The 26,071-nt window shown below is 45.1% G+C and overlaps 1 protein-coding gene across 1 annotated transcript in view; it reads left to right on the top strand.

Annotated features, from left to right (window-relative positions):
• Positions 1-26,071, top strand: part of ANO7 (anoctamin 7) — a 257,551-nt gene that overhangs the window by 76,379 nt on the left and 155,101 nt on the right. The window contains exon 4 of the mRNA XM_086921911.1: positions 4,333-4,440. Within this exon, the coding sequence (XP_086778037.1) occupies positions 4,333-4,440 (108 nt within the window). The remainder of the gene's footprint in view (positions 1-4,332; positions 4,441-26,071) is intronic.

The raw sequence follows: 26,071 nt of genomic DNA, 5'->3' as shown, positions 1-26,071 counted from the left end.
TGTCAGTTGTTGATGCAGTGACTCCTAAAGACTTTTACAACACTGCTGTATACAGTTACACAATAGTAAGGCTCACACAAGGGGGTGCGGAGAAGGCAGGTCAAGGCACTGTTTTCGTTTTAGAGTTTGTTAATGCGTACAAACTTGTGAGCTTGTGGAGAGTCAACTATTCCTCTTCGACGCATTCTGGCCGTGGAAATTGCTGAAATACGTCCGCTTCCATGGCGGAAAAGGAGACAGAACATTCCCAAAACTTCTGGGGGTGTGGGAGAAGGGAATTTATCCACAGGAAAAAATATTTTCTCAATGGAGAAAAAGAAGAAAATGAAAAAAAATGGATTTGCACAGTGTGGCTGCCTTTTCCATAACGTGTATTGCAACTATGTGTACAATCACGCTTTTGGGAAATAACTCACAAAAAGATAACTTGGCATTGCTAGTATTACACCAAAAGACTTGTGACTGGTGCGTCTTTCTAGCTGAACTATTGCTATTTTTCGAATTCCAGAAATGAGTAATCTGCTCCCAGGAGTAATATAATGGATGTAGAATTACAGTTTTTTTGTAAATTGGGCCCATGGTTTGCTCCTTTAGTAAGTATATTGTCAGGTGGAATATCACTATGCACATGACAGAGTGGTAGTCAGAATGTGGTCGAGAAAGTTGTTGTGGCACATGCAAACAGTGCGATTCGCAAAAATCGTCCGTTTGCGATCACAAAATGGCAGCTTTCAATGCATGAACGTTTTTAAAATCGTAATTTAGGGAATCGCGATTCCCTAAATTGTGAATGCAAATAAGGAATCGCAATGCACATGCAAGAAGCAATTCCTAAATGCAACATGTGCATTTAGGAAACACTAATTACCATCAACTTCAAATCGATGGTGCATACTTAGTAAAATACACAAAATTACATTTTCAAAGTGCCATGTGGTGCACACATGCCCCTGTGCATCTATTTTTGTTAGGGATCCCTCAGCGTGGCCTAAGACCTCCGGGCACCCTTGCCTTTGCATTACTTAATTTGGGTTTACAATTAGGTAATCGCAATTTAGGCAATGCAAGACCATTCTCATCTATGGGCCTTGAGGCCCCTAGGAAAGAATGGAGTCGCAATTACAAATAGAAATTCCCTTATTGCGTTTGCGATTCTTAAGGAATCGTAATTTTAAAACCGCTATTTGCTGTTTGTATTGATGCATTGCATTTTGCTATTACCAAATAGCGATTTCTTATAAATTGCTAATTGTTATTTGCAAAATGAAACTTTGATGCATGTGCCCCATTGTGTGGTAATATAGTTGTGACATGTCAGTGCGCCATTATGAATGCTGACAAAAATTAGAAAAAGAAGACATGTGCATTCAATCAGGGTGGTGTCCTAATTACCCTGAATCCAGTTTTACATGTCAAAACTTAATTAGATGTTCGCAGTTTCCTGCAGGTTTTTGCTACCTCAGCACAGAGCCGAACTCCTGTTTTTATGTACCTGTGTTACGTGAAATCAATTTATGTAACTTGATATTTCTCCGAGTTAGAGCTAGATTTTCAGGCAGCTACTTTCAGAAACAGTAAGCAAGATTTTCCTCTTTCTGTTTCTGAGCTGGGCTGTCTAAAATAGCGCAATTATACAGAGGTATTTCCGGGTTAAATTAACGGACTTTATGTACTGCAGGTGCATAAAAACATGTGCTCTGCACTGAGGCAGCCAAGCCCATCATGTTACTCTAGGTCCTTATTATACAAAGGGCGCACTTTCCCTTTCAAAAGGTGCGCTGGGCCAAACAGGCTAAGTGCGCCCTATTATGGTCAATGCGCTGACCTCAAGGTAGCTGCCAACTTGTGCTGCCCTGGGTGGCAGCGTATTCAAGTGAAATATGTAGTGGCTGTTTACAAGCCTCTCTGTGTTTCACTGTGCAAGTGGCACCCCACCTGCACTTTCAAGAGGGGAGAGAGATCCCCTTTCAGGCGGGTGCAGTGAGTGACTGCAACCACTTGCAGGGTGGTGTCTGGCAGGGCATGGAACTTTCTTTCCCCCCATCCTGAGGGCTGTTCTCTGGGGACACACTGCCAGTGTACCACCTGATGGCTTCTTTGCCTTGGCACCCGCATCCATAATACGACACAGAGGCAAAGTGATTCCCTCATTTGCAGGGGCCATGACCTACTGCAAGTGAGGGAATGTCCTCTCAAGATGATGCTGGTGCTATATATGAACCAGTGCTTACAGTATTACAGAAGGGGCTGCCCCTTCAGTAATACCAAAGTGCCCAGGAGCGCACAAAGCGGCGCACACACCCTTTGTCCCCCAGGGCACTTGGTGTAATACAGCCCCAAGTGTTATGACTTGTGTTTGGTCAGTGAATAATGCCCAGTAATATACTGCAGGCATCACCAGCTCTTATCTATATTCTTGTGACTTGCCCCTATGGGGAAGAGTCTGATTACATTTTCAAGGTTAGGTCTCCTCCAGACAGGACCACAATCAAATCCAGTCCAGTTTGGCCTGCTTCCGCTTCATCAGTGAGGTTTTGCGTGGCAGGTCAGGCTGGAATGTTCCTATCACAGCTCTGTGTCTAGAGTGAACTGGTATGCGGTCTTGAGTTATCACCAGTTGTTGAGATTAATTTACGCATTCCTTTGATCACCTTATTGTTTGTTGCAGTAGACACCTTAGCTATGAAGGGTATAGAAATACATGAGTTCTGGCTCACTGTACCATATGACACAACCTATACCTCAGTGACGAGGTCTAAAAGGGCTGAAACCAGTCTGGGATTGCTTGTGTTCGGTTCAAGAAGGGACTTTGCCAGGCAGTCCGGGCTAGACTGCTCCTATTGGGTCAGCACCATCACTGATTTGCATAAGGTACGTCTCTGTCTATAGTGTCACAGTGGGCACAAATGATGGCGTTGAATGCAGGCCTGAAAGTTCGCTGGCGGCTAAGTTTAATCCAAGCATACCTTTCTATTTTTTTTGTTCTAAGGTTTGACTGCTACATCAATCCAAAGACTTCATAAAATCCAAAATCCAATCTCACTCTTTGCTCCTCACTTGAGAATTTAGGGACTGGGGATTATTTATAGGTAGGCAGGTTGCTCGCCAGCCTTCCAGATCAGTGGATGATCTGGTCTCCGCTCTCTCGGGGGAGGACTGTTACCATATCTAGAGATCCCTGCTTGTCTTGCAGGGATCTCTGTGATGAAACTGCCCCACCACTATGGCTGGGGCACTTTTGTCACGGCAGTTGCCGATTGGGCTGTCCAGGCTGGGACAACCAGCAACAACCACCTTACCCCGCGTGTTGTGTATTCACGCAGTAAACCCGCACATGGATGTAGGTCCCAAATGAATAATGGTTCCCCGTGGCTAATGAATGGTACACACATGAACTCTGGTGGTTAACTTAACTGTGGGGCTTTGACCCTAGTTCCTTTATTAAACTAGTCCCGTCCCTACGTCCCGGGCGTGACTATCGGGACTGACGCACGCAGGGGGAAACACAAAACACCCCTCTCTGGGTTGACCACGTGAGCCTGGCTCGCTTATGCAAACGTAATACTGTGGCGGGTGAGGCAAGCGGTACCATGACTTGGTTGCCCAGTAGCAGATGAGCCTCAGGTTAAGGGTCTACATCAGCAGAGCCAACTGAGGGGCTGCCAGTAGAAACTCAACAGCCCCCCTTCACTCAATGGTGGGGAGAAGCAACGAGGTTAGCAGATGAAGCCTCTGCCATTTGTTGTCAGACGCCCTGCATCCACCAACCCCTTTCACCATCTTCAGATATTTCAGGCACTCACCTGTGGCTCTCTCTGCAGTGTGTAACATAGCAACGGCTTAACTCACAAAAGGAACAGAGGTGCAAGCAGGAGGCAGAGAGCATACTTGAGTGATCACTGAAGCCCACTTATGCATACCAATTGGGAGGTTTTGGGAAAAAGAAAAAGCAAGAGCACAGCGGGGAAAATATAATGGAATTGTGGGACGAAATGGCATTTCACACCTCACTAAAATGGGAATGAGAAATTATAGAATAAAATAGCACGAGGAATACATATAGAAAAATAAGGTTCCCTATTGGCCACTACATGTAGACCAAAAGAGAAAAGGACTAAAGAAGAAAGAGAAATTATGAAAATGATTGAAGAATGTGGATGAAGTCTATTGGACAAGGGAGGAAGTGAAAAAATTAAAATACTCATCAGTATGAAAACCAATATGCACCCTATGGTACGGTGGCTCTGGTCGCAGGCGTGAGTGATTCCATTACGTGGTGCTGTGCATAGTGTGGTTGTGAACTCAAATAAGACCCTTTTTTCCCACTTGTAGGAGGAGACAGTGAGTGAGCGGAAGACTATCCATTACCTGAAGCTCAGCGCGCCCTGGGACGTGCTGGTGTACTATGCCGAAGAGCTGTGCATCAGAGCGCCGCTACAGGTAAGTGAGCAAGGCCTTCTTCCCGCTCAAACCAGCCACTATTGCCCTACAGCCTCTACAACCTGTGAATGAACTCATTCTACACACACTTGCATGAGGAGCATATTTTCCATATGTTCACTGCCCCAGTTACTGCAATTTACCAAGTCTTCAAAAAGTGCCCAAACAGCTTAATTTGTTTTACAGGCGCAACAACTTGACAGAAGGCCACTGCTCATAGCTGTGGCATTGTGGAATGAGCAAAGTGTGCTGTGTAGTGCATTTTGGAAACTTAGGGCCTTACTTACGAGGCCTTGCATCACTTTTACGCAGCCGGTGCGTCACATTTTGTGATGCACCAGCAGTGTAAAAAATGTACCAAGTTGAGTAATATTTACAAAGTGAGGCATCTAGGTAGATGCTTCACTTTGTAAACCCGTGCGCCACATTATAACTGTGCCAGGAATAATGTATGCATGGGGGGGGTTCCGATGCAAGAAAGGGTCATTGAAGTGACGCAGTGAAAACTATGAGATTTCACTGCGCCACTTCTAGGACGCAAATGCATCAATATCTTACGCCTGTCTCATGGCAGGCGTAAGACTGACGCAGGCACATTTAACATGGGACTTGCCATGTGTAATGACCTATAGCTGCAGTTGCGTCACTTTTGTGACACACTCCAGCAATGCGTCATTTTTGCTCCTACAGATACGTCAGATATACTGACGTATCTATAACTCTTTACGCCATGATACGTCATACTGTAAATATGACACATCATTGGTGTCGCAAGGAGGGCGCAATGAAAAGTGACACAACACAGTTTTTTTCGCAGAGATGCGTCACTTTTCATAAATGAGGCCCTTAGAAAGCGGATGTATGACGTTACAATGCATACTTTTACCCCACATGCCTTTACAACACGGTTTTTACATCGCATACCTTTACAACGCATAGCGCTTAGAGGTGCTGGATAGTGAAAAGTTTAATTTTCTATTCCAACTCCCTCCCCGTGGACACTAGGGAAGGTGTTGGATAGAAAATTAAACTTATTCCCTATCCTAGAGCGCCCCCCAGCGCAATGCGTTGTAATGGTTTGCGTTGCAATGACCGCGTTGTAATGGTAGTGCGTTGTAAAAGTTTCGTTGTAAAGGCTGTTTACCTTAGAAAGCGCAGGATAGGATCCCCGTCTAAACATGATTGGGATTAAAGCTACTGAAGGGCGCGAGAGGCAGTGGAAAGGGTACAGGGCCGGAAGCTGCACAAAAATCCCACTGTGATGCAATTTCTTTCTTGAAAGGTCCGGCCGATTCATAGGGCATTTCTTGGGTATGGCCCGCAGAATATCAGGGAGTGAAAATACACATGTGCATACAGTGCACAAGCCTAAGGACACAGCCTCGCAACACCAAGGAGTAGTATCCGATTGCTTGGTCTGATATTAGTCACTTGGGGGTGACCTCTCACATGGGAGTACGATGAGGGTCCCAAAGTTACTAGACCTGGGTCTCCAACCAGGGGTCTCCAAATTTCACCAAGCATGAGCAACTCATGAAATTCCTAACGAGTTACTATTATTTTTAGAGTCTTAATACTGACAGGATCAGAGAAGATTACATTAGTGCCCACCACATGCAATATTATCAGCAGTGTTCACCTCAGTGTATAAGGCACGGATTCCAGCAGTAATGTAAGAAATGCCTTATCAATGTGGAATGCCTCTACATGGGTAATGTATAACAGCCATAGCTGCAATGTCCCTGGCACCAAGATATTAGTAATAAGTCTCTCCAAAAACCACCTCACGAGTTCTGAAAATACACACATTTTAATCTTGAATACACACTTGAGTTTTGATATACATATATTTATTCAGCCAAGCCAAAGCTTCTAATGTATTAGGCAGGACTGTACACAGGAGAGCTACCAGTAGCTCGCGAGCTACTCATTGGAGAAGCTCGCACTAGACATTTGGAGGTAATCTTTCATACAGGAATATGATGCAGCCCCAAAGAGTTCAGAACCTGCTGAGTGGCACCTTGGGAGTTTCTGGATTTGTTATGTTTAGGAGTAGGGCTATCTTATGGCCCAGAAAGAAGCTGAAATCCAAGTTCCACTCTGGAGAGTTAGTTCCAAGCTGCTAGGTTTTAGGTACCCTCATTGACCCCTAGTAGTTACACCACTACATCAGATTGTCACTGTCCATAGCAGACAATGAATAATCCCAACAAGGCCATTATGCACCACAAAAAATCAACGAATGCTCCCAGCAGACCGCAAAAGCCTCATACAGGCTATGCTAACTCTCAGCAGACATGAATGCTCCTAGCACAGCATGAATGTACCCAAAAGAACCAGAATGCCCACCGCAAATAATTAGTTCCCAGGTCCATAAGACATTTAATGATCACCAGCAGCCTTCAACTGCTTACCAGTGGCAATGAATCACTGAGGTAGGACAAGGAGGGCTTCATCTTACCCTTCATGCTCGCAATGGACCACAGATTTTTAAGGATATTAATTTGTGTAACTTAATAGCTTCTTGGTGCCAAATCTAAGAAGACCTTAAAAAAGACCGATGATTGGCAAGGGAAATTGTTATTAGTTCTAAATACTTCCTTACACGGAGCATCATACAAGCATCGTCCAGTTAAATTGCGAGGCTAGATTATTCATGCCTTTTATTTACAGGGTATTGCATGTGTGTGGTGGGGCTCCCAAACTGATTGGCTAGTCTGGCCCTGAAATGCATTTGGTTGAGGCTTTGATGATGCAGGTGGGAAGCAAGCATTATCTTCTTTAGTTTTAGACTTGGTTCTAGCCACCACTAGAAGTTAAGTAGGTGCAGAGCTCGGGCTCCATGAGGTAGTAGATTATAACTTTTTCCGTGAGGTTTTTTAGGGTGAAACTTCTGCCGTGGATTACCTAGCACGACTAGGGTGTGATCTCTTCTGGAATGTCCATAAGAGGTGGTGCTGTAGGATAAACATCAGTAGGGTGCAACTCTTTCTTTGAAGTGATGGCAAATGGTACAAGTTCTTGTTGAACAGAGAATTTATTCAACCAAGGAGCCCTTAAAAGCCTCATTAGGATAGGCACTTAAATCTGATGCAAACACTAGCGGCAGTACGGAAACCCCACAGATCTGTTTACTTTCATCTGGAGATTTTATTAGGTAAAAGAGAAAGTTTTAGCAAAATGGGGAATTACATAGTGAATTGGCCTTGAATTACAAATTCGCCCAGTGATTCCTAGATTCTCAGTGGACCCTCAGGGGCCAGCTTTTAAGGGTGTGGATTTTCCTTGTCCAAGAGTTATTTGTACCCCTTGTAATACTAAATCCGGGGATAGGGAACCATGAACCCATTTTCTGGGTCACTCATAATTAAGTATCAGTGATTGGCTGTCTGTCCGACATATCAGTTATTGTTATTGTTGTTAACTTCGGTTTATATAGCGCCAACTCACCTACAGGTCTCTAGGCGCTCAAGACCGATGATACACAGCAATAATTCAAAGCGTAAGAGAGGCAGAGAAAGGCCTACAGAGCAACTATTTAAATGGGCCAAATGCCTCCCTAAATAGAAGCGTTTTTAGCAGCTTCCTAAAACGCAGGAGATTTACTTCTCTCCGGAGCGATTCCGGTAGTTTGTTCCATATCTGTGGAGCCAAAACAGAAAAGGATCTCCCGCCTTTGGTTGCTAACTTATATCGGGGGCAAACCAATAGCTGGGAATCAGAAGACCTAAGAGTTTGTTTGGGCTTATAGACCTCCAGGTGTTCTTTAATATAGGCGGGGGCTTGCCCATAAATTGCCTTATGGGCCGTACATAAGCTCTTGAACTCCACTCTCTGCTCAATAAGGAGCCAGTGTAGCTTAAGCAGTAGAGGAGAGGCATGGGTTCTTCTAGGTAGCCTGAAGATTAGTCGCGCCGCATCATTCAGGACAACCTGCAATCTATTTGTCAGAGTTTTAGGCAGACCTAAGTAGAGAGCGTTCCCATAATCCAGCCTCGAGATGATTGTAGCAGAGACAACCATACGGAGCATGGAAAGAGACAGAAGGGGAGCTAGCTTACGCAGCTGTCTGATCAGGCCGGTGCACATCCCTACTACGGAGGAAATCTGACTGGTCATTGACAACTCATTGTCAATTTTGATACAAAGACTTTTTACTTTATCACGTGGTATCGGTTTGGGGCCTAATTCATGGGGCCAATATAGGTCACTCCAGGGTGAGGCTACGGTCGAAACCACCAAAACCTCAGTTTTTTCCGGGTTTATTTTCAACAGGTTTGCCGTCATCCAGCCAACCGTATGTCTGAGGATGTTCTGGGCATTGGTCTGCGCTAAAGCCATATTGTCAATACTCAGTAGCAACTGGGTGTCGTCGGCGTAATTAAACACACGACAACTCATGTTCACTAGAGAGTCAATCAGCGGTTGCAGGTAGAGGTTAAACAGGAGTGGGGATAATGCAGAGCCCTGAGGGACTCCGCACTCCAGAGTACCTACATCGGAGATACAATCCCCTAGTTGGATCCTCTGTGTCCTACCCGTCAAAAAAGATTGAAGCCATTGATGGATCAAGCCCTTTATCCCAAAGGTGGCCAATCTGTCCAGTAGCAGGGAGTGGCTGACAGTATCAACGCCGCCGATAGGTCTAAAAGTATCAGGGCGCTCGGTTTCTTACTGTCAGCCATGCCTCTAAGCTCGTCCATCACCGAGAGCATCACCAACTCGGTGCTGTAGTCACACCCAGCCTTATTTTTCAGCGCCTGCACCTTGTCCCTGCATTTTTTGTTCTCGGTCACATAAAATTCACTCCAACATCAATTGCATATCTTGGAAATACAGAAATAAAAAGATAAACCATATTGCTTTGGGGTGGCCAAAGATCTATAGTTTATTTAACAAAAATAAATATATATATATATAACTGATACACTACATTTTTGTTAGGACTTCAAGTTTATACATATATTCACCCTTTCCTTTTTTTCTCTAGGAATAGAGGGTGTTAATAATAAACCACACTGGTTTTATCATCTTGTTGACTTAAGCGTATTTTACATTATGAAATTAAGGATATCATTTAGAGTGTCATGGGTGACCTGCTTGTCCACCAGATGCTATTGCATTCACTCAGTGCTTAATTTGAACTGGTGGTTTCCACTGGCACTTAATCATCAACATCAGCGTTTTCATGAGCACCAGTTAAGGACACATTCATTTACGTGTAGGCACTGGGGAGATTAAGTGATGTTTCCAGAATCACAGGATGTTGAGCCGACACCAAGACTCGAACCTGGTTCTCCTGCTCCGAAGTCGGCAGCTCTGGCCATTACCCCACATACTCACCCTACTTTCATGGTTAGTAGTTGGTTCTGTTTTAGGTGGCGCTAACAGGAGAAATGGACTGGTGCAAGCTGCCTCCTGACAAAAGCCCCGGGACTTAAGTTTTTTTTTTTTACAAATTAACCACTGCATTCACTCCCATGTCAAAGGACATCACACTGATTCAGAGATGCCACCTGCTTAGTTTAGATCACTAAGCCGTCAGAGCAACCACTGCTGGAGGAGTTGCTCTCAAAGCCAATGCTCCATATTCATTCATGCAAACATTTTCAAGCTGCAATTAGGGAGACTGGGAGAAGGGATGCAGCACAGACCACTGAGCACTTGTGTTGTGTGAAAAAGGCCACTTTTTGAAACAGGTGCACATAACACATTTTTCTTGGTCAATCCGCCGTACAGAACTAAAACCTCGCTATAACTCAAATGAGCTATCCAATATTCTGGCCCCCCCCCTACGGTCCCACCCACATACCCCCACCCGTAACTATCTCATTCCTATTGTACTGCATTTCAACTGTTTGAAATCTAAACTTTCCCCTACAACCTATGACTGCCTTTATTAACCTCTAAACAACCAAACTTTCTATCCGTAACCTTGAACTTCCCGCCTATCCTACCTTTCATGTGATTCACCAATTGCAATGCCAATCAAACTTCTGTAAACTCATGCAGAACTTTCCAGGCCACCGCCACCCAGAAAAAAGCTGCCTGCTGACTTTTTCTGCCCCTGCCCGCCGGACCCATGATGCCAGTACCTTATCTACAAATGTTGAGAGTCCATGCTAACACCTCTCTTAGCTCCAATAAGTACAGTTCCACCCGTATCCTGGAAAGATGATCACCATCGCTCCTAAAGAATTCAATGTTGTCATACCTGATGTCTGCGTGACTAATGGTCCTGAAACCAACCTTCCTACAGAACCTACTCATCTCCCTGTTGACACTCCAGCCAGTAGTGGCTCCTGCTGGGAGTGCTACCGGGCAGGGACGTGGGGTGGGGGTAGTAAACACTGGAATATGGATGAATGCAGGTAAGTTGAAAATTCAATCAATAAAACGAATTTCGTTGCACGCGCTGCATTGCATTTGGCGATGCAGCGCGCACAACGGAATTTGTTTTATTGATTTAATTGTCGACTTACTTGCATTCCTCCGCATTCTGGTGTTTACTACCCCCGCCCTGCACCTCCACCGCCCCACGTCACCACCCAGTAGCACTCCCACCAGGAGCCGCTACTGCCTCCAGCGTGCCCTATCAATTGCTGGGGACAAGCTGTCCCCTTCCAAATTCTCTATGGCATAAGCTCAGTCTAGAGAACAAAACAACCTGACCACCTGACCTTAATTTGCAATAAATCCTGGATCATAGCCCTCAAAAGCACCACACCTTTTTCCCGCATGAGATCATTCTCCCCAAATGGAGAACCAGGACATTCGAGAAAACTACCTCTCACTATCATGCCGTTCAAACATTGCCTCAAATCATGCCATCTCATACACCCTTTACCTGGCCATGTAACAGGAAAAAATCACACTTTAAAACCTAAATTCGCCTCAGAAGCTGCCATTCTACCCACTTGATAAATGAGTGGCCACCACCCAAATAGCCATGTCTTCCACTTAAAGGCCAGCAACAGAACCTGAAACAAAAAACTGTAATAAATATTCACACATAAAAAACCATGAAGTGCTTGTCTCCTCCCCCAGAAACATGCACATATCTCCTAAAGCTGTTTCGATGACCATCACCCCAATTGCATAATATCCACTTGTGCCCTTCCACTATTGCTAGCCTCAGTCACTACACCAATGAGGAAAGAGTGGGTTCCGTATTCGCTGGATGGACCACTAGCGCCAAAAGCACTCTGGGCAACACCAAGAGGAGTTGAAAAGATGTAACCTTAGCCCTAGACTGGAGCCTAAAAACTACTCTGCTGACCGCCATGCTGCCCACCTGTTGCCCCAAGCCACTGGACATGAGCCAGGCTCCAATAAAGCCTGAAGAACACTCCTCCCCTGCGCTCTCTGGTCAGTCTTGAAGCTATGTAGCCAAACCTCTAACCTGTTCTCTCTTTTCGTGACGTCCTCCCACATTATTCCGCCCGGCTCCTGCAACCCAACAATTTTGACACTCAAAATGCGCCAAAAGAACATCCACGACATGAGGGTGGAAAACAAACAAACCTCTTGAACTCCCAGGCAAACCAAAGGTAAATACTGCAGCATCCTACAAAACAACTACCACGTTAATGGCCTCTTAAGTTTCCCCGAGCCTCCCTTTTCTCTCGCCCAATCCTCAAGTATCCTCTGATTCAATTACCCAGCTGATGACATGTAACCCCACACAAAATTTCCCATAAACGCAATGCCTGCATGTTTTCCTGCAATCGTCACATACAACAAGCCCCTTTCCATCAAACCCAAAAGGAAGTGGACCGCGTCCTCCATCCTTAACCACCCCACTGCCCTGCCCTGAGGCCCCGATGCCAAAAATTCTACCAATGACTGAACATACATTCTCCGTGTCCACTCAGCTAAGGGTCCTTTCACCAGTTACACCATCCTGTGTTTCCTAGTGACCGCAACTTCACTGTCATGGGTGTCTTGCAGCTGTCTGCTTCCTTGGCCAACCCAAGGAATCTCTCCCACTGTTAACGAGACAATGTATCCGCAATGTCATTTTCTACTCCCGGGAAATGCTGCGCCCTGAACATATCATCATGCCACAGGCAACCCAGCACAAAAATACGCATCAGCTTCAACACCTGCACATCCCTGGCAGACTGTCTATTTACAATCTGGACCACCGACATGTTGTTTGTCCACCCTGAACAGCACCCTCCAGTGCTCCAACTCCATTCCCTACAATGTGACAGCCATCCCCAAAGGAGAATGCTCCAAGAACGCAATGCTTCTGTCCCCTGCTTTCAACTGTGCCAGCCATTCTTCTGTGCACGATTGCCCTTGCCAACACAAGTCAAAACCCAAACCTCCTGCCGCATCTGAGTACATCTGCACATCCCAGTCCAAATAGTCTTGCTTAGCCAATGTAATCCCATTAAACTAATTCAAGAAAAAACTCCACATCCTGGGATCTTCCTTGACCCCGCCCATAGGTGCACATTAAGATGTGGCAATGAGAAGCCTGAAAGAACCAATCCAAGCCCCCTACAAAATGTTTTCCCTGCGCTGACCATTCTGCAAGCGAAGCTTAAGTGCCCCAGCAATACCTTAATCTCCCTCACGTTTTCTCTTGCCAGCAAACCCTTCATTGCTGCCTTCTTTTCCTGGCGCAATCGCACTTCCATTTTCTGTGAATCAATTTTGATCCCCAGGAACGACAAAAGTGCACTTGGTCCCACTGTCATCTCTGGCACTAAAGGAACACCCAATTCACCTGTGAGCTCCTGGACGCTTATCAGCAGTCCGCCAAGCTGGGTGTCGCAGCAAAAAAGAAATCGTTCAGGTAATGCGTCACCAGTGCATGGCCTGTATGTACACCAATTGAAAAGCCACTGCAAGAACAGACTGAAAAACTCAAACTGTGCACATGAAATAGAGCATCCCATTAGCAGTACCTTTTTCCACATACCACCGCCCCTCAAATTGCATGCTCACTTGTTGAAAATTGTCCGAATGTGTCACACACCACACTTTTTCATCTGTGTCCCTTACCCCACTGTCATCACCCTGATGAATATGACACAATGCTATGTCTTCAGAAATTAAATCATTGACTGACCCACCTTCAGGCCAGGAGAAATGCAGTATTAACCGATACTGCCCATGTACCTTCTTGGGCACCATACCAATTGGTGACACAATTAAAGCCTTCATGGGCCAGTCGTCAAAGTGGCCCACATCATCCCTTCTAAAACCTCCTTGTCCAGCTTATCCTGCACTACCTACCTATACTCCTTCGCAGACCACAAATTGTCTGCCCATCTCACCCGGGAGCCATCATACCCCAATTGAAAACCCCACTTGAAACCATCTCTTATGATGACGACACACAGATGATGGTGTCAATCACAAGTAAAGTGTAAGAGGTGGCACACCGTTTGAACAATTGCATGAGATCGATAGTCAGTTGGATCAGCAGTCACTGCCCGAAGATGAATCCAAGAAAACAGAGGTGCTCCTTTTTGGGAGAAACGCCTCTTTCTGGAACTTGGCTTGGAGGCCACAATTATTGGGCTCTTTCCCCATGCCTGTACCCAAAGTAAGGAATCTGGGGGTAATCTTTGACTCACAACTCTCTTTTACAGATCAGATTCAAACTAACCTCATCCTGTTTCTTCCTGCTAAAAGGCCTGAAGTACATTTGACCTTTTATTCCATTTGAGCTACAGAAGATAGTCATAATTTCTCTTATCTTTTCAAAACTTGATTACTGCAATGCCCTTTATTTGGGCATTCAACAAGGCTCCTTAAAAAGACTAAAGAGGCTGCAAAATGCAGCGACAAGGCTTCTAAAGACAATTCCGAAATGCCACTCATTCTCCAAGGCATTGGAGGAGCTTTGTTGGCTTCCATTAAAAGAGTGTCCTTTAAAGCTCTATATACAGTGCACAAAGCTCTCCATGATATTGGACCGGAGTACTTACAGGTAAAGGTTTATGGCATATCACAAGCAAAAGTCTGCATTCCGAAACATCTATACAGTTGACTGTCCCTGAAACAAAAAATGTCTCTTGATGTGGAAGGAGTGTTGTCTATTCCTCCTGCCTACATGGAATCAGGTATCTAAGAGGTCAGCCAAATTTGAGGATCTTTAGGAGACACCTCAAAACCTGGCTTTATTCCACCACTCTTTAGTTTGCTTCATTCTCTCTCTACCATATTACACATTCTTACAGACATTAGCAACATGACACCCTTGGGCATTAGTTGCGCTTTATGAATAATTATCAATATCAATATCCTTCAATGTCCTCTCCTCCTCTGGCCGATTGTAGAAACCCAGCCAGTACTCCAATCTGTCCACCATAACCGGAGTACGAGCCTTTTGAAAATACAACCTTTTACTGTAGAAAGGCTATATATTTATGGAATAAATGAAGTAAATTCACATTTAATATAAAAATGTAACAAACTGGTTAAACTATAAGATATAAGAGAGGATGTATAATTAAATGTGTGACAAGACCCTGAAACTGTTCTATAATCACGTGAACTATTAAAAAACAGTGATACCTTGCTTTTTCCAAATATATTCACAGAAAGGATGTTCTAGCAACAACCTTTTGAAGCCGGTGACCCCAAAGAAACGGCAGTCCTGAGGAAGGTGCTACAATATCTATTGTTCTACGCACCGAAACGCGTCGACGCATTTGTGTTTAATGTAGAATCCAAGCTAAGGTCCAGTGAACAATTGATACCCTTATAAAAGTAGTACTATTGATGTCACTTCCTTATGAACTAATGACCTTTGGATCAAACAATTGAGAGTGGTAGTAATATCATTAAGCCACGTTGCGCAGGGGTTCGTTGAAAATTGCTTTGTGTTTCTTATACTATAGAAATTCTTTTTACTGTAACTTTATGTACTTTTTGCATGTGACTTTTGCTTCAAATGATTCTGATGTCTAATATTTGATCTAATAATCGATGTGCATATATGTAATGAATTGTGATGACTGATTGTTTTGATTAACTGTTTTTATTTTTTCAAAGATCGCTCTTTGAAATTTTAATTTGTTACTGTGTACAATTTGTTATATATTTTTATTAAAAAGACTGTGAACGTTCCTATTTTTAGTGTGGAAATTTAAATTCTTTGGTTGAGTTTTCCAAGCTCGATGATAGAGTGTTTAGACAATATAGGTATGGAGTTTTAATAAGGCCATACATGAATGTTCACCCAGGGACTTCTCTTTGACTGATTGTACGAGCCTTTTGCCCTGGATCCCTGTGCCCCCTCTGTTGCCATAGGACTGCTGGTGATGATAGTCTCCTGGCCGCTAGCGGTTGCCACTGTCCCACATTCAGTCCCTTGTTCCTGCCAGCGGCTCAGAAACAATAAACAAGTGTATGCTGGCCTGTGCACTTAGAGCACTCATGCTGAAACTTGCAGTACTCCCCGATACACAACCTCTTGTTGTAGTCCAAACAGGTACCCCCCCTCCCCCTGCATTGTCCTTTTGATGTATGTTCCACCCCTCCGGGGGTGGGTGCCCTGAAAGGGCCAATATACTATTGGCAAGCCACTGGCATTGAAAATGGTCTTCCCAAAATAGCGGACCCAGAGGTCTGGGCCAAGTTCCCCCAATTCGCTTTGGGATCCCAAGCTAAATGCACCCGGAAATCCTCATCAGATTGCGCACATGCATACCCTCCAAAAGTAATCTGAGCTTTGCGTATCACATCCATATACTCACACAATTTCTAACAGTAGACACCGTTATAGATTAAGAACGCCGCCGTCCAATTTTCAATGGCCAAGGGGACCCTCGGCCGCTTGGCCAGCTCGTACTCCTCCTCTTTTGACCCTTCCTTGGAGCGTAGCTCCTGGTGTAGGAGACTGAACATTTTAACATATTCCCCTTTCCAAATCTTTTCCTTTATAGCTAACACCAAGTGTGCCCCTAATGGCTTTTTGTCATGTCCATGTATGACAGTGGCTTAATCTTTAGCTCTTTGGTTTTGAGCCCCTCTTTATTTTCACCTTTGTCATCTTTACTCTCCCCTTGTCCGCCCCAACAATAATGCTCCCACTACCCTCTGTCGCTGTTTGGTCTCCTTTCATGCTGCCTGCCACGTCAGCCACATACTTACCCATACACAGCCACACACCAACCCCCACCCCCTTTTTCACCTCCTGAGTCCACACCCGTGGACACCATCACCAGACCAGCACCGGTGTCCTGACCCTTCCATGGCTCCGAGGTCAGTGCCTAAACAGATGCTTGCCGCCTCACCAGTGACCTCCGTGTCCCCAACACTGTACTGTGCTGAGCCGCAGTTGTCTGCAACACATTAGACAAGAACACATTAGCAGGACCTCCCTCCCGTGCTCAAATCCGTGCCTCCGCGGGCTCTTCTCCGCCCGCACCTCGCTTTCCTCAAGGCTTTCACTAGCGACACACCCAAAGTGTCCGTTGCCTTGGCCCAGCATGAGCCTGCACTCACACTCCGCCATGTTGCCGCTGAACTTGCATGGGTCATGTGCCGACATGCAATGTCCATGGAAGGCCAACATACAGGGTCAAGGGAGGCCGTAAGAACCTTACCATATCGCTCTGCCGACACCACCCATCTGTCTGTTGTGCCATGAGAGCCAGAAGCAGCCCATGATCTGCCCGCTGTGGGAGCCAACAAAGTTGTTCCGGTCCTACTTGTCCTGCGTGTGACAGGGTCACCTGAAGACATCCAGCTAACCGACTGGGCCCTGCCGTTGCTTTACCTTGGTGCACATGAGCCGCACCAAGCTCTCCTGAGCGTGAAAACTGGTGACGCTCCTCTACCTGTAGAAAACGACAACAGGACTGATGTACTGGCACCCTGCCCAGCTATCTGGCTCTGTGCATCCCCCCCGGAAGGAATACCACCCCCTTTGAACTCCCCTCTGTGTCGCTGACCTACCCGCACCCCTGGACACCCAGGCAACCTGCTCTTCAGTCTCTTCTTTTTCCTCCTCCCCACTCCACTACAACATGGCTGCAACTAGTGCAGACTAGGGGCCCAGGGCTTGAGGGCCCCATGCCACCTCCAAGCCTTGCCTGCTAAGAGTTATCCCGAACTTGCTGCACAGTGCCTTGCTGCAGCAGCCTCCAGCACCCACCTACACGCAAGAGGCCACTGCCGCCCAGTGTGTCCACAACCCCTGCGGGACCCTAGGGAGTCAATCCCAGCACCCAAGGCCATATCCACACTCTTAGGTTGTGAGGGGACCTGCCAGCCCTTGTATCCACCCTTGCCCCTTCCATGCTCTGCTGCCCCGCCTTCCAAAGTGGCGCCATGAGGGCCTGCACAGCCACAGCCACAGCCACTGCGGCCAGGCCCTCTCCAGACAAAGAGGCCTGCCCTACCCGTGCTAGATGGGCCTGCTTGCCTCAGGGTAGAGCAGCCCTGTACACTCAACTTGCCTGCCCCTGCCGACACCACCAGCAGTTTGCGAGGGGGGGTGAACAGGCAATCACAGCCCGCAGTCTGACGCCCGTCGCGCCAGGCGGGCCGAACCTGACTCAGGCTCCCCTCCAACATTTAAGCCCATGCACTCTGCCTCAAGCAAAAGCTGCATCACCTCCTCTATTTTGGACTCAACCGTTGCCATCTCCAAAGCACTAATTGCACCCAAATGCACAAAACACTAGCCAGAATATCACAAAATGATCGCACTAACGACTCTCTGCCACCATCACCAGGTCACCTGAACCTAAAATAGTAGCAGGGAGCCCAAGAACAGCCACTATATACCCTTGGGCTAGGGTGAGCTATAATATAGCCCAAAACACAAAATGGCGGTCGGTGGACTGCACCACCCTCCCAAAACTCCCAAGGGACAGACCTCCCTTTGGTCAGCTGCCCTCCAAACCAGCATTAAAAAAAAAATCTGGTGAATTTATGTTCCCCATTGACTTATATGGGAGCAGAGGCAATTTTAGGAAGGAGATAGCTAAAATATAGTCATTTTGGCTTTAAAAATTCAGTCTCCAGCCATAATCGGTTGTATTGGCATGTATATATTTTTGGTGGCCCTGCTGCGCAACCGTTATGTTCCTCAAGTCTGAACTCCCTTAGCAACAGTTTGTCCTTGAAAAACTAAGAATAAATGTACCTCTGAAGTATTGCTCTGAATAGGGCGGTTGTTCTGACGTACAATGACCCCTCGCCATGTGGCAGACGGCCTGCCAGTCAAATGTTTCCAAAAGGGGAGCCAGCTGAGACTGACACCAAAATCCTGGTTGTTTGCCATCATATAAATGAGGCGGACAAACTGCCAGCTGGGCGCTGCTGCGGACCCGTCGGTTTATAGTCAGGCTCACATCCCTTCGAATTCCAAATGAGGCCTCAAGTGTAACCACTACCCGAAACCTTGATTTCTACGCAAATTGCCATTCAATTATTGTTTGCACACGCTTGATGATTTCCTCAGAACTTGGAATGACGCAGCACCGTTTATTGAAAAGTTCAACCCTGAAGTCATTTTCGGTTTGTACATTATTAATCATCAAGCAATTTGTGGATTTTTAGTTAGTTGCAAAAACATTTTCCTAATGGTGCCTCAGGGATACTACAAATAAATAATTGTCCAGTTTCATTCATATGTAAAGTATTTCCTTGCTTTAGTAAGCTCTGAATGTTCACATACACAGATCAAAGCTAAAACGTTTTTGTCACCTGATACAGAGAAAGATAATTGTCGTGGAACTGCTTCTTGTGTGCAGCCTCTTTCTGGTCTTCTCTGTTTTCCAATTATATGTAAAACAGCTTCTGACTCAGGGCATTCTATTGGTCCCTACTCTGGTGTGTCTCAAAATGGAAGTGCAGGCAGTGATTGTTTTTTTGTTTTTTTAAAGTGTGTATTTGTTCTCATCACCTTGGAGCTGCTAGCCTCTAAGAGTTACCCCCAACTTGTGCTGCACAGTGCCATCTTAACCAACTGCTTCTGACACGGGCCGTTATATTCACCTTCCTTTGACTGGTCCATTGAGCCACCCTGTTGTCGGACACTCAGAATTGACCAGCCGGGTTAATATCCTGGGCCCTTTATAGTGTAATCATCGGGAAATTCCTCTAATCATATTCCTTAATTTCCCCAACCAGATCTCATCGAAGACTGGTACCCAAATGTTTTTCTCTTTTCTTTAAAGCATGCTCTGTCACCCTTGATAGTCCTTTCAATCAACTGCAGCCACTCTTTACCCGTGGGTGGGTTTTTGCCCACCCATCTCCTACATATCAAATTCCATGCAAGCAACATAAACTAAAAGAACAGTATTTTATGATCGGGATCTTGTTCTCCAATATCCACTGTTCCGACACCGAACAAAAAAGAGTTAGGGCTTACCATGAAGTCATATCCTATAATCGTCCCTATTAACCTACTTATGTCCTCCCAGAACGCCATCAAAATTAGGGGTGGGTGGAATTTGCGTAGTCGCGCTACAGAAAGCTCCGCGAAATGGTGAAAAATCTCCGCGAGCACGCAGCGGTTCCGCGAACACACGGGATTGCTTGTTCCGCCTGTTCAGGATGCTTTTTTCCTGCTCACAAATGCTGTTTGCATGCTCGGGTGGAAATATCTCACAAACACGCATTTTAAAAGCTCAAACAAGCAAAAAATTCCGCAAAGCCGCGGATCACAGAATTTTTGGCAATTCCGCGTTCTCCGCGGAACGCGGAATTACCCAAATTACCTAAATTCCGCGAGCGGCACGGAATTTACCGCCCAGGCCTAATCAAAACTGGACATAAAAAAACATATGTATATTGCCCGCGTCTGGGTCACCACACTTTTTACAGGAGTTTTCACTTGATTTCGCCAGTCTTTCCATTTTCTGAGGAGTCCAGTGAGCCCTATGTATATTGAAAAGATGGTTTCTTTTTAGGGAAGCAGGACTGACAATAAAATACAGAAGCTCAAATGATACTTGCCATAACATTTCCAGCTCCCCATCCAGCAAGCACCCCCTCCGCTGCTGATTGGGTGGAGGTTTCCCTTTATCCTCTGCATCACATAGTAGCTGGTACCATTTCGCCACTTCCTTTTGATGTGCAATAGACACGTGCAAGTCTCTCTCCAGTGTTGTATCCTCCAGATCCCGTTCTTGTTTTAATGCCCCCACCCAGGACCTGAGTTGCCGACATTTGAATCTGGATAGACTCCCTGCTGTTTTAGAGTACATCTCCTCCTAGGGTCTCAGTTCACCATCAACAATCCGATCGCCCCATCCTGTATAATTCTCTGCTTTGCGTGGACGATTAGGGTGTCCTTCAGACATTCCGGTCTCCCTGGAGATTGTAAAATTGGTGCCAACAAAGAACGCTATAAGATTCTCCACATAATCCTTATTTTATATCATCCATTTATAGCTGTCTTTACCCTGACATTCTTGATGTATTTAGGTGAGCTGAATTTATACAAGAAGCCCTCTGAACAGTATGCGTCATTGCCACATATATCTGCGTCGAGCAATAGTTGGAAGTTTTTTTAATTGAAAGGCTCAACAATACAATTTACAAACTGGTAATACCAGACATTCCTACTCGAACCTTTGTCTCAACTTTTTTCATGCTATTATCACCCCTTTGCATGCCCAAATAAAGGTATTTATGTCCCCCTGAATATTTTTAGGAGGATACAATTAAACATCCACCTCTGTAGCCAGGACTTGTATATTAGAATTTGCCCTAATTAAAGTAGCAACTCCTTTATTAAGGCTACCTGGGATGTGCATACCATAGGCTGAACTCATCCTTGGTTTTTATATGCCTTCCTTCACTCCAATACAGACAAATGTGTTTTCCTGCACAACAATCAACTACTGATGCACACCCCCTTAGGAATTCTGCTATCATTCTCCTTCTCTTACTTACCCTCAACCCATTGACATTCCAAGTGATCAGCCTTATACCCTCATCTTGCATCCTGAAGACCCGACCAACAGATAGAACAGCCTAAGCTCCAATGAGTTGAGGTCAAAATATATTTTTTTATTTTTTCCCAATGTTCCCCACCTCAGTGCAACCCAATAAACCCTTTACTAGGGGAACCACCCCCCCCCCCCCATTTCCATTTCTGGTCAAAAAAACTAATGGCAGATGAGCCACCCCATCATCACCACCACCAACATACTGTAATCTCAACAAATATCAGAGATAAAGTGACCCCCTTCCAGCTACGGACCTCCAACCTAGGTAAACAGCTGGCCCTCTCTATACCCCACGTTTTCCCCATTTAGAAGGTCCCTTCCAACTATTTTCCTCCATCTATAATTTCTTGGATCAGCATATCTGCGTCCTCCTCCCTTCATTTAAACGTCTTGTTTTTTGTTCCTCATGACTTTGGGTACTGCAAGGATCGTAAACTGTGCCTTTGTGCCCATTGACTGCAGTTCATTCATTTTCCTGCCTAGCTGCCACTGTCTTTCCTCCATTATATGGCAGAGATCAGACCTTATTTCACAGGTGAAACCTATATGTACTAAGGAATTATTCTTCAACGCCGTATTTAATATAAAGTCCCTCACTACGAAGGTATGAAAGTTCACCGGATTTTTCTAGGTGTGCTTATTTTATGGTTAAGCCTCTAGAGATCCCAATGAACCTTCTGAATAGCCTGCTCTAGATCTTCTAGCAGGGGTCACTTCTTCCTTTGAACAGGCTCTCTTTTATCAGAGTTATCACGAAAGCCTTTATATCACCTGTCTCTGCACCTTCTGGTACATTTGTGATTTTAGTACTATTCCTCCTGGCTTGATTTTCTAGTGTTTCCAAAGCCTCCTGTGTGCACTTATCCCTGTCCTTTAAGAGAAGCTACTCGTTAGTATATTCCTCCACCAACTTGCTAGTACTCGCGACTTGTTCTTACAATATTGCAGTTCTTTCATTCAACTCATCTAATTTGTCGCTAAGGTTTTGACATGTATCACAATATCTTTCTGATTGATCTCTGAAATTGCAAAACTGATTTTGATTTCCTCTGAAATACTCCTCAACATAGCTTCAATGCACCCAGTTGATTCACCCACCTTTTCAGTAAATTCTCAATACCGATCTGTTTTGTGGGACATAGTCTCTCCACCCTGACTTGGCATTCCCAGGCTCCCTCTGTGTGCCACAGCTTGAGAAAGCACGTCAAATCTATGAGACAGGGGGAGCAATCTGCCTCCATCACCACCTCTGGTCCCACCATGTGCCTGATGTCTTCTGTCAACAGTGTTCTTTTTAATTTACCAGGCCAGCCTGTTCTCCTACACCAGGCCTGATTCTAGGCTCTCTCCCATTGTCATCCTGTCCTCCTCCCACCATATTTCCAGAAGTTTGCTAATGTAGGTTAACCACTTTAAAAAATGTTCTTAAATATAGTGTTGTTCTGGGGATGTGGTGGGCCGCTGTTGTCCCAGTAGGTCTTTTTGCATTAGGGGATACTTGAAGCCGTCCTGCCTCTATGGCAATTCCTTTATTCACCACTGACTTGTGTTGACTACCCCCAATGCTTGACACACTTACAGCTTTTGTAGGTTCTGAGAACTCAGTCAGTAGCAGATCCGACAATAACTGATTTCTGTTTACTCTTCTTAGGGCATGTTTGGGTGATACTCCTTTCCTTACCACCATTCCTCTAAATGCACCCCAACTCCTACCCCATGAGACACCTTTGAAGAAGCCGGGAACTGTACCAACTGCCCACACTCCTCCGCTTTTTTAATTGTCTACTTCCCAGGATCTACAGATTAGGGCAGGAATTATGGCAAGGCTTACCGCTATTTCTGGAAACTGGCCCTGCACAGTCCCGCTCTACCAATTGTAAGCTGACCTGCTGTAGTAATCTCTCCTCGTATCCTCGTTAATGCTGCCCGCACTCTCTCTCAACAGAGGAGGCTTCCTTTCCCGACATGTACTGACACTGACAGTCCTGCCTTAGATGGAGATGCGTCTGCCCATGGCGTAGTCCTTTGCCAGGGCTTCTGCCTCACGGGGCCAACCTGCCTTGCACTCGGCGGCCGTGACATAGGAGTCTACCCGGCTGTTCTGCAGTCATTGCCTCATATTGGAAGGAAATCCTGGGACACATCAAATCCACTATAGAACATCCCAAACAGCCCTCCTATCTCATGGTTATCCTTCGGATGCAGCCTTTTACATTGGAGGCAATGACCCTTGCCGATTGGAAACTCATTAGCTACATGTTCCATAGTCAAGAGCGACGATGTTGCATAAAACGCTACTCATTGAATATAACAAATGCCTCTATGTCACGAGGACCAGTTCCAGAATGGCTAAATATGGGACAGGACAAACCTCTTCTAAAAAAACAGAGGATGGATCCAGAATGGATCAAGTTTTATTAAGACTAGATTCTGGTAATTCTCTGCTAGTTGGTATTCCCAAACTTCACCTTACCCCACTCAAAGCAGCCTTACTTGCAGCTGCCAGACAGGTCACAGAATTGAGAAAAATGGACCATATCTTGTTAATTCTAATCTTTCTATCGTGATTCCCAATCGAATCAAGTAATCTGTACACGCTTACATGAATTACTCATTTAGGAAGTCTAAATCTTAGGAGAACAGCCCTAACTTAGGAATTATGACACCTTCTCCACAAAACTCCAGCCAAATATATTGATAAACAATGAAATCATCCTTCTCATGAGTACCTCCGGAGCTTAGAATTCCATACCTGCTAACCTTCAGGACAATTACACCTTATGAATCTTGCGGAAGGGAGCTGAAAATGATGCTGTTATAGAACCACTCCCTCTTGTAGGGGTCCCATATTCCTGCAGTGAACGATTGCTACTTCTCAGATCACTAAGTTATGATGTTTTCTTATGGTAAGACTAAATTACTGTGTGATAAAAGTTTGACATTTGGCCCTAGCTCATAAAAAGTATGTGTTTTTGCTCCTGTTCGAATTTTGCTCATCATAACTAGATTGAAGCTTTGTAAAAATTCCACTAAAGTTTCCCAAGAGATGAGGGTAGTAACTCCAGATGGTAATTTGTGAAATGGTTCCTATAAAGTGCTCTGTCACCCCAGATCAAGTCTGCAGCATAAACAACTACCAAAATAAATAAATCACACAGATGCTTGTCAATGAACAATCTCATTGTGACATTATAGGCAAGAGACTGGCAGGCTGATGTCAACAGCACTATTAAGCTCTACACAAACACTTAATTTGATTTTCAAATATACATCAATAAAATGTAATTTTATACAAAATATGCAGAGCCAGTGATTTAGTTAGCATGCCTCATGATCCAACAGAGCTCACAATCTAAGGATTCAAAGAACATGAACAATCTGGAGATACATCAGTTCAGTTGTTATTTCTTAGACTGCCAAACTGCTTTTGTTTTTAGTCATGTTTCACGTTTAGAAGTAAGGCTGTGGAGGTGAATATAATCATTGCTTTGAGAAAGGATACCACTTTTATCTTTTTATGAGAAGGTGACTACAAAAACGAATCCTACTGCTGCTACAGCCTTTATGCCTTGTGAGATTCGACCTGGACTCTCCCTTGAAATAAATCATGGTATCACTCATTGCCCCACTGAGGGAAACAACAGTTACAACGCAACTATTACAACGGACTACTTTTACAACGCAACTACTACAACGCAGGATCCTTTACAACGAATGCCTTTACAACGCATGACATTACATAGCAGATGCTATTACAACGCATGCCATTACAACGTAAGTATAGGTAAGTTTATCTTTTTTAAAACATTTATTTAATTTGGGTTTTGGGGTACAGGGGTATTTTAAGGGTTCAGGGCTAGGTTTGGGTTATGGGGTACAGGGGTATTTTTAGGGTTCAGGGCTAGGTTTGGGTTTTGGGGTACAGGGGTATTTTTAGGGTTCAGGGCTAGGTTTGGGTTTTCGGGTACAGGGGTATTTTTAGGGTTCAGGGATAGGTTTGTGTTTTGGGGTACAGGGGTATTTTTAGGGTTCAGGGCTAGGTGTGGGTTTTGGGGTACAGGGGTATTTTTAGGGTTCAGGGCTAGGTTTGCATTTTGTGGTACAGGGGTATTTTTAGGGTTTAGGGCTAGGTTTGGGTTTTGGGGTACAGGGGTATTTTTAGGGTTCAGGGCTAGGTTTGCGTTTTGGGGTACAGGGGTATTTTTAGGGTTCAGGGCTAGGTTTGGGTATTGGGGTATAGGGGTATTTTTAGGGTTCAGGGCTAGGTTTGGGTTATGGGGTACAGGGGTATTTTTAGGGTTCAGGGCTAGGTTTGGGTTTTGAGGTACAGGGGTATTTTTAGGGTTCAGGGCTAGGTTTGGGTTTTGGGGTACAGGAGTATTTTTAGGGTTCAGGGCTAGGTTTGGGTTTTGGGGTACAGGGGTGTTTTTAGGGTTCAGGGCTAGGTTTGGGTTTTGGGGTACAGGGGTATTTTTAGGGTTCAGGGCTAGGTTTGGGTTATGGGGTACCGGGTTTTTTTAGGGTTCAGGGCTAGGTTTGGGTTTTGGGGTACAGGGGTATTTTTAGGGCTCAGGGCTAGGTTTGGGTTTTGGGGTACAGGGGTATTTTTAGGGTTCAGGGCTAGGTTTGCGTTTTGGGGTACAGGGGTATTTTTAGGGTTCAGGGCTAGGTGTGGGTTTTGGGGTACAGGGGTA

This window comes from Lissotriton vulgaris, chromosome 5, assembly GCF_964263255.1.
Source record: "Lissotriton vulgaris chromosome 5, aLisVul1.2, whole genome shotgun sequence".
Lineage (NCBI taxonomy): Eukaryota > Metazoa > Chordata > Amphibia > Caudata > Salamandridae > Lissotriton > Lissotriton vulgaris.
Note: the sequence above shows the minus strand (reverse complement) of the source record. Positions and strands in the feature narration are given on the sequence as shown.